At 34.5% G+C, this 9,760-nt stretch overlaps 1 protein-coding gene across 1 annotated transcript; it reads right to left on the bottom strand.

Annotated features, from left to right (window-relative positions):
- Positions 1–3,100: 3,100 nt before the first annotated feature.
- On the bottom strand, positions 3,101–4,872 carry LOC111640001. The gene has a single exon (XM_023385995.1). It carries the CDS (start codon positions 4,562–4,564, stop codon positions 3,302–3,304), a length of 1,263 nt encoding a protein of 420 aa, XP_023241763.1. The 5' UTR covers positions 4,565–4,872; the 3' UTR covers positions 3,101–3,301.
- Between the last annotated feature and the right edge of the window lie 4,888 nt (positions 4,873–9,760).

Genomic DNA, 9,760 nt, shown 5'->3' with positions numbered 1-9,760 from the left:
ATACAGTAGAGCGTCGTTTATCCGAATCAATTGGGGACTGGGGTTGTTCGGATAACTTATTTTTCGGATAACCAATTATGTACAGAAAAATATATTAATTTATCCCGTGTTGAAATTTTTCTCCGTTGCGTGTCGCTTCGCGTTGAATTTTCGTCGATGTTAAGCCTAACGAAGACTATTGTATCGTTTAAAATTATTTTTTTATTTTGTACAAACAAAATAAACATATTGAAAAATATAAAAACAATAAAGAATTATACTTCAGAAGTTAATTTAGTATCAAAAACGTAAAATATTTGAGTAGCCGAAGACATAGCCAAAGATTACGGCGCCACAGCACTGGCGAAAATTTAAATTAAATTTGGACTGAAATTCCTTCGGATAACCGACCTTCCGATAAACGACGCTCTACTGTAATTCAATTTTTGTGGGCCTTTGAATCTTGGGGGCCCACGACTTAATCGCTATTAGTCCCTATGTAGATCTGCCCTGGTTTGGCCAGACCCATAGTGGACCGGCCAGGAAACGAGGGACAAGATCCAACATCTGGACAGCACACTCTCCGAAAAATTCCTGGAGTTGCACATCCAGAAGCAATCCCGATTCTCCAGAGCGGTAAGATGACGCTTTAACCCGGTCGGCATTTTCCAATTGTTGAATCGCTACACTTTTAAAGCATGTTTATAAGAAAAAATAATGCGGTCGTTAATTTTAATACAGGGTGGACAAAAAGTCCATAAAAAATTTAAATAGACATAAAAAAACAATAAATTATCGGAATAAAGTGCAACTTGCATGGTAAGTACAGGGCCCGCTCTAGGGGCGGACAACCCGAACATTTGTTCGGGACGACAAATCTTAAAGGGCGTCATTTTGGTTGTGAATGTGGCAAAATATTTATAAGTATTTAATTAATCGAAATTTATATTTGTCGATTTTTTCTGTGGCTAAAATTATCACGCAATTTACATTTCGTATTTATTATTTTTGCCTAAAAGCTAAGAAAATATTTGCATTTCTTAATTTTGAAGAAAACAACCATAAAAGAGAGCTTTTTGGGCAAAAAGGAAAGCGTAAGCAACAATGTTAAACTTTGTTCCAAACCTTAGTGTCACCTTAAGAATACTACCGATCATACCAATAACTGTAGCCAGTGGGAAAAAGTTTCTATAAATAAAAATGAATTAAAAGCTTTTTACGTTCCACTACCACGAAAAATCACTTTAATAGTTTGGCCATTTTGGCGATTGTGCATGAAACTGCCGATCGAGTAAACTTAAAAGAGTTAAATCGGATTGAAAGTCATTTCCATTGTCGTTTGCATATCTATTCGTTGTCTTTTGTAAGTCATCGCTATCTATCGGAGATTTTTTAAACTAATTTTTCCGGTGAACAAAAATTCTTGTGCTGACAATATTTACAAAAAGTACAGCCCTTTTTATGTTCAACATAGTCAACAACGTGCTTTCAACACTTTTTCATTGGGATGTTGTTGGATTGATGTAAACTCGTTAGTTTTTGAATTTTTTCCCTGCAGGATATCTTCCCCTCAAATAAGTACATTATTCGAGGGGTGCACTTTTGTTTTCAACACGCCTGATTTTTAAGTACACCCATTCTTAGATATTTGTGTCTATATTATATGATTACTTACCATTTGTGCTATGTCTAGAATTCTATTTGTAGGCATTATAATTCCATTTGTCTTCAAACAGCAAAGTGACCGCACTTGCGCAAAACGAAAAAGAAGGTGGAGGGTGAGACGATCAATCAGAAACACCCACGCTCGACATCTTCGACACGTTCCGCGGTCGCCGCGTGCGGATCAAAATTATGCCAGCTGGTGATAGCGACACCTTTCGGCATTCTTTTTCGCGAACACAATCTTGCTGGCAATGTTGCCAGCTGTGTATCTAATCACATTAAAAAACAAATTACAATATTCACATTCGTGACAGTTGTAAAACGTGAAATGTGTTAATACAATCTCATAGTAAATGATTTTTTCTAAGTATATGTTTTCCAAGCACAGATTAAATCCTTATTGGATTGATGGTATAAGACAGGGAAACACGCGTGCGATCCGCCAAGTGGAAGATGTCTCCCGAGAGTCCTTTTATGAGAATACGGTAAAAAGATTCACGAGACTGATCTCTATTTAGGTAAAACCTGGGAAATCCACGCACCCAGTCCATTGGCGAGGAGCAAGCCGGCAACCAAACTACCAGTGTTTAGTGATTTTATCCATTCGGCCACTGGTGGGCGCTTCCGTAATTACGAAAAATACTGCAGATGGAATTGGAATTGTAACGGAGAACATCTACAACAGAGAATTTTATTATACATAAGTTACAAATTCTCTAGAAACGCAAGGCTAATCAAAATTATGTTGTATTATTTTAAATTAATTCTATACAGTAGATTCTGTAGCAGAAAATGCAAAAGTGCCATTTTCTACGCAAAAATATGGCGTCTTTCATACAGAAACTTTGCGCTCGAAAACCGAGACTAGATATTTTCAAATGGCGTAATTACATTCCGACAGACGTCTCGAAAAGAAACGGCTTTGGTTCGTCGTTTCCGAAATTCGTTATATTGAGGGTCAATACGTGGTTAATTTGAAAGTATCAAATATGTCGACTTAGTGGAAAACGTACTTCGGGTAAATTACTTCTGTTATTAAATGGTAACGAACGATACAAGGTTATGAGAGAAAACAATTAAGCAATTTCTGAACAAGTATTTTATTTTTATTTACGAAAAGCAACAATTACTGTGCGTATCTTCGATTACATGTCATAAGAGTAAGCAATGAGGATTCAATCCAGGTAACAATAATTAATATATAGCATTAATTATATTGCGTGTCAATGATATAGAACTAAACAATGAATCTTCCAAATTTCTTTCTTCCGCCTTTGTTATACAACAGACGTAACAACAGATGGAAACGATCGCCTTGTGTTAGATTTTTAAATCTTTACTAAGATAAATTGTTTTTTTACTAACATTAAACAGTTTAAAAATACTAATAGTAAAATATTTGTCGATGTTTTTTAGAAATACAATATATAAATTATTACAAATATGTACAGACCGGTTGGGAATATAAAATTTTTTTTCGTAACACGAGAACAGACAAAGATTTATTTTTAATAAGCATTTTTAATGGCAGTGATGATAAGAAAAAAAATATGTATTCATGAAATGTAATGCGTAAGTAACAAAGTTTCTTGCATAAAATTCACTCGTAACGATGAATTATACCTGAGAATTATTTCGAATCGAATTTTAAATAGTATTAAGATTGTTTAAAAAAGGTTTTATGCAACCAACCACCTTTGGTTTTCGTCGGTTTCGATTTAACTTCCGGCGAAGACGGGCAACTCTGAGGGTTTGCCAGAACGGGTTTCGATTCTTCGCTTTTGCTAATGTCTTTATCCAAGTTTAAGAATAAAGATTGCCGGCACAATTTCGTAATGGATGCCAATTCCTTTTCTTTTTTGCTTTTCCTTAATTTAAAATTGAGGAAATTACCACCCGATTTACTAGATTTTGTATCCGGTGAGGTGGGGGTGACGGGGGGAGAGATTTCGCTCGATGACGTCTGCTTTTCCGCAACCGATCTGCGAGCCAATCTGGATTCCTTACACGATTCCGCGCTCCTGCACAATACCAAATGAACGGAATCTGCGGAAATTGCAGAATTTGTGGACAGACTGTCGTCGTCGATTTGACAATATCTACCAATTTTATCGTTGGCATTCTCTTGGCATTCGTTCCTCGAATTGCTCGGCAAAGCGTAATTAGAAGAGGAATTTTGTAAAATAAAATCTTCTTTGGCTTTCTTTATCATCTCGGCTCTCGTGGAACCCGGACTCACCGACGATCGTTGACCATCTCTAATTTCCAGACCATCTTCGTTCTGTACTTTTGGTAGGAGATTTGATTTCTCCACTTTGCTTTCCAGTGCTTTTTGATTATATTTCTCTATAAGAATTTTAACGTTGGGGGCTTGAAGTTTAGTATATCTGTACTTAGACGAGCATTCGGGTTGAGAAGAGGATTTCTTTAATACCTGATGTGTATTTTCGCACACGGGGGTGGATGCATCGCGCGAGAAATCTCGTTTGAACTTCCTGGTGTTTCTCGATCTAATAACGGGACTTTCTGTTTTTATGGAGCTGCTCTTTTCCATTTCTTTCATACCGTTCGCACAGATGTTCTCGTTGATGGTGCCGTGAGGATAATCCGAAGATTTGCTACGAAATATTAATCTCTCCTGGGGTATTTCACTCAAATGATTAAAGTCACTCTGATTGGTTAACTTACGATTACAATGGGAATGATCCGGAACGTACTTCTCTGGTATTTTATTATACAAAATGCGATTGCCGTCGCTTTCGGATGTGACGTTAACGTTAGTTCTATGAATGGGTTTTATGAGCAATGTCCTCTTTTGTCTAGAATTATTTTTTAGGAATTTCGATTTTTGTTTTTGATTTAAATCGTCATTTTTACTGGGATATTCTAAAACCATTTTCTGAGTGGGATCTTCGTACATTAATTTCTTGGCCCCTTTTCCGTTTTTGAAAGTGATTTTATTGAAACATTCTCTGTTAGGTCCGAAGCTTTCGAGGGACGAAGAAACGTTGAGTTTCTTGTGTGGACTCGGCAATTCTTGCGTGTTTTCTCCAGCCGGGTCCGAATTTTCGCCGAGTTTATAAATGCTATCTGCCGAATATCTTCGTACTTTGATTTGATTAGGATCGGATTTATCGGTCGAAATTTTAAGCTGGATCTTGCTATAACAATTGTCTTCGCTAGAAAACTGCGCAACTTCATTATTTTCTCGATTCTATAAAATGTATATTAAAAATAATTATCTAAGTACTAAACTTGTTTATATAAAAAATATGTTAAATATCAGATGTTTCTCGTTTCTATTTTCAGTTATTGGGCAGCGGGTGATGTACTGTACGTAACATCTGCCAGACAGAAAAACGAAAAAATTTGCATCTATCTAAATTATTATCGTACTCTATAATGGAACTAAACAGAAGTCTGTTTATTATAAATAAATTAATAACGATGAAAACTTATAAACTAAGAATTTACAGCCTCTTAATAATGCGTTATATACCAGAGCGGATAAACAATACGAGTTCGTAACTACTAAAATTGAAAAAGAATGAAAACTTTTTTATTAATTGCAATTCGAGAGCGTAAAAATAATTATAATTATATAATAATTTATTGAAATCGCGTATCTAAATTTGTATCTCGTATTTTCGGTACGTAGCAGCTGTTTAGTANCCATCGTCAAACTTTTAGGCTTACGGGAAAGCGGCGCCGAACGTCACACGTACACGTTTACACGTTTAAAACGTGCGCCTCAACCTCTCTAGTATTAAATTTTCAGGTTTTCGGTTGTTAAAAGTTTTAAGGAATTACATAATTATTTTCTAGAAAAGACTCTCAAAACTTTTTTGTTAAAAAATTGCATATGAACCCAATTAGAAAAATTGATAAAATAAATATTTTCTTACACTTATAACTAATTACATAAATGTACTTGTCACTAATCCAATAAACTTGAGGATCAGACAACTGCCAAATTAACAGATTTTCCAAGCCAATGAATTTTAGCATAAAAAATGGCAAAATAATATATATACCATACTCTACTATACTTTAGACATAAATCTAGCTTACTGGACTTCTTTATGAGAAAGTGCTAGTCCTGTGGCATACAACAACATAAAAAAAGACAACCATTTATTTACCTTAACTTTTACAGTATTGTAAATCTACTTCCAAAATGTATTTATATTTTTACATGAAATCTAAATTAAGTTCAGTAATATCTAGAAAAAGAAAGTTAATGTCTTGGAGGATGGACACACACACACACACAGATTATTTTATTTTATATAAAGGAGAATTCAAAATATTTTAATTGTCTCAGTAATGACTACCAATTATAACATTATCATGCTTATTTTAATAAATTTTAAGGTAACTCTGGCTTAAATTATTTAACTGGAGTTTGTTCAAAACAACAAATATAAAACCGAAATATAGAAACAAAATACTGTTATTATTATTACTGTATTTAATCTGTGCATTTTATTCGAAAATTCTGGAAAAAGCAAAATTTCTATTGCAACTTGCAATAATTTCTTTTAAATCATACATAACAACATTTTAAAGATTTACAACTGCTAGTAAAGACTGCATCTTTAAGAAAAGACAACATTGTGTATAATTTATAAGTTTTGTAATGGGAACTTGGTGATCTATGCTATGGTGTCTCAGTGGAGGTTTCTAACCTGAGTGCCAACACTGAGTCCAACTATGAGGGATAACCAACAATGCCAAGGTAAGAGGAATTGTGAGGGGTATATCTGTGTGCAGAGCCTCCAGTGCCTATTCAACCTTGCATATGCATTGGGGACTGCAAATGTCAACCATACATTTCTCCTAACTTACCCTCTCACATACATTTTTAGATTCAAAAACTGTATATGGTTTGTATCTGTTGTAGGTTCTGCAGCAGGACAGCTGGTTGCTTGTGTGCTTAGTAGGTCTGCTGCCATTCACTCACATGGAGCTCCATCACTGCATGTGGTTCTCCCATTATGGATAAATCATTGACACAAAATATCTTCTAACTAACATTGTGTTGAGTAATAACTGTCCACAAAAACCTTTATCACTGTTGTGTTCACTTTTGACCTCAGTGGAGGTCGAAAACATTAGTGGATATTGTAACGAACACAACACTGATAAAGGTTTTTTGTGGACAGTTATAAATCATTATGTTAAGACTTATCCAAATCAATCTCATAAACTGCATGGCAATATCTGCAGTGCCTAGCCATCATGTAATGACAAAGGGCATTGACATAGCCCTGGATAAATTTTGTATTTATACAAATAAAAAGAAATAAACTACTAATATAACAAAAACTTTGGTCTCTTAATCAATATTTTTGGATTTGAAATCAATTATATTACAATTACTTAGCTATGCCAATACTTATGTTTGTCACTGTACTGTACATATTTCATATATCCTGATTCACAACACCTGACAACTACTTCTGATGCACTTTTCTACTTAATATAGTTAAGAACAAATCTATTTACCATATTATATGGCATATAAGACATACTCCATTTCAGTACAGAATATCTAGGAAAAAATATTTAGTGTATTTAAGCCATCCCATGCCTTTAACACTTGGCACCAAATATTTTTCTGTATTCTGGTTTAAACCAAAATACAGCTAGCCATCAATTAGACATTCTCAACTTTCCCGGCAACATTTAAAATTTTGGTGGCGCCATCTGTTATAATATTTTTTTTAAACTTTTTATATTTTTAATTATTATAAAATGGCAAAAAGCTTAATTTTGAGGGTAGGGATGAGTTTTATAAATACGAAAATTTTAAATGCTAATAATGAGTAAAATCATCATTAAGTCCGACCCTAATGGAGATATACGCGATCCCAATTATCTCCCCACCCCCGCGACCTTTAACCACCAAAATTTAATAGCATCGATCCGCCTAACGAACAAACCTTTCAGCAAAATTTCAGAAATTTTCGACAAAAAGCACGGGAGTTATTAAGCTTCAAAGAGGGTGAACAAAATCGTGTCTCCTCTCACACACTAACATCCATACAAACAGAAAAAAAAAATTGACCCGCCAGTGGCCAAGCGGTCTTCGTACCCCCAACACTGGGAGTTCGGTCGTGGGTTCGCGCCTGACTCGGATGGGATAACTACGTGGAGTTTTCCGTGTTTTCTCCACATCTGTAACGCCTAAATAGGGGTCAGTTTCCCTTAAAAAGACCTCCAGGAAGGCATCCCCTAGGCAGATCACCCAAGTGTTGCGTTGCCATAACTAAACAAACAGAAAAAATGCTGCCCCAAAATTTTTTTTTTGCATTTTTCGACGTTTCAAGGTGATCCATGTAAGTGCAAAAATGCAAAAATCTGGGGTTTATTTTTTGCTGGATCGCCAAACGTTCCCTCCGTAATAACAGCCGGAAAAGTAAAAAAAAAAAAAAAGTATGATTAGAATGCATACTTTTATTTATTCAAGAAAAAACAGGTATTTAAGAAAAATCACTTACCATATACAGTATATATATATGTACTGTATATATAAACTCTCTGCCACGTGGATACTAAAAAGGCCTTTCTAGCAAGCGCATTATGGATTTGGCCAGGCCCAAACAGGACAAGACAGATTCTTTCAAATGTGTTGGTTTCAGTCCCACACGGCAAAGGAATGAAACCAGCACATTTGAAAGAACCACCTCCGAAAAATGATTGGTGTTTTTCAATTTTCGATTTCCCACAACAGTAAGCTGCCATTTTTGATTTTAAAAATAACTTCAATTTACATAAATAATTTACCTATTCTTTATATAAACATAATCGTTAATTTATTAACGAATTTTCAAAAACCGAAAAGATGGCGCCGGGTTTGTGTCGTTTTAATTTAAATTCAACGTAAATATATAACAACTTTAGGATTTTTGAAAATACGCCAATAACTTTATGCAAATTCATTAAAATTTCAGTAAATATTAAACCTTTGAAATTATTTCACAAACCATTTCTGTTCTTCGATGAAGACAACGGGAAACGAAAAGCAGACGAACTTTCTGGAAAAGTATATAGTGTTGCCAGTCTTTTTTATAATTTCAAAATAAAAAAAAGGGGGGAATAAAGTTAGCTTAATAAAACGCAGAGAATTTTAAAATTAAAAAGAAAACAAATAAAGTATATATAATATTTAAAACATAATTTTTATAAATTTATATATTTATTTCACACTAAATACTATTCTAACATAATTTACATATAAAAAAAAAATTATTATGCTTAATTAGTAAACAAAAATTTCCAAAGTAAATAAACCAATTTCCAGCACAAATTAACAAGGACAAAACATGGTTGCTTTCTTATAAATTTGTACTGGAAATTGGTTTCATTTGCATTGTTTATACCCACTTGAGATACGATCCCTACTTCTATCTCCCCTCAACTTATAATCTCCAAAATGTAATAGCATCAATGCTCCATATATAGAAATGTTCCTGACAAATTTCAAAATTTTTCACCCACACAATATATAGGAAAATACAGGTCAACACACACACACAAAATTTTCATTCTTTTGTATTTTGTTTTCAGAATCTGAAGACCTTAAAATGTTGAGAAATGCAAAAATCCCAATGTGTNAAAATTATACTTCAGAAGTTAATTTAGTATCAAAAACGTAAAATATTTGAGTAGCCGAAGACATAGCCAAAGATTACGGCGCCACAGCACTGGCGAAAATTTAAATTAAATTTGGACTGGAATTCCTTCGGATAACCGACCTTCCGATAAACGACGCTCTACTGTAATTCAATTTTTGTGGGCCTTTGAATCTTGGGGGCCCACGACTTAATCGCTATTAGTCCCTATGTAGATCTGCCCTGGTTTGGCCAGACCCATAGTGGACCGGCCAGGAAACGAGGGACAAGATCCAACATCTGGACAGCACACTCTCCGAAAAATTCCTGGAGTTGCACATCCAGAAGCAATCCCGATTCTCCAGAGCGGTAAGATGACGCTTTAACCCGGTCGGCATTTTCCAATTGTTGAATCGCTACACTTTTAAAGCATGTTTATAAGAAAAAATAATGCGGTCGTTAATTTTAATACAGGGTGGACAAAAAGTCCATAAAAAATT

Source organism: Centruroides sculpturatus, unplaced genomic scaffold (genome assembly GCF_000671375.1).
Source record: "Centruroides sculpturatus isolate CEXI.00-Female unplaced genomic scaffold, Cexi_2.0 scaffold1404, whole genome shotgun sequence".
NCBI lineage: Eukaryota > Metazoa > Arthropoda > Arachnida > Scorpiones > Buthidae > Centruroides > Centruroides sculpturatus.
Note: the sequence above shows the minus strand (reverse complement) of the source record. Positions and strands in the feature narration are given on the sequence as shown.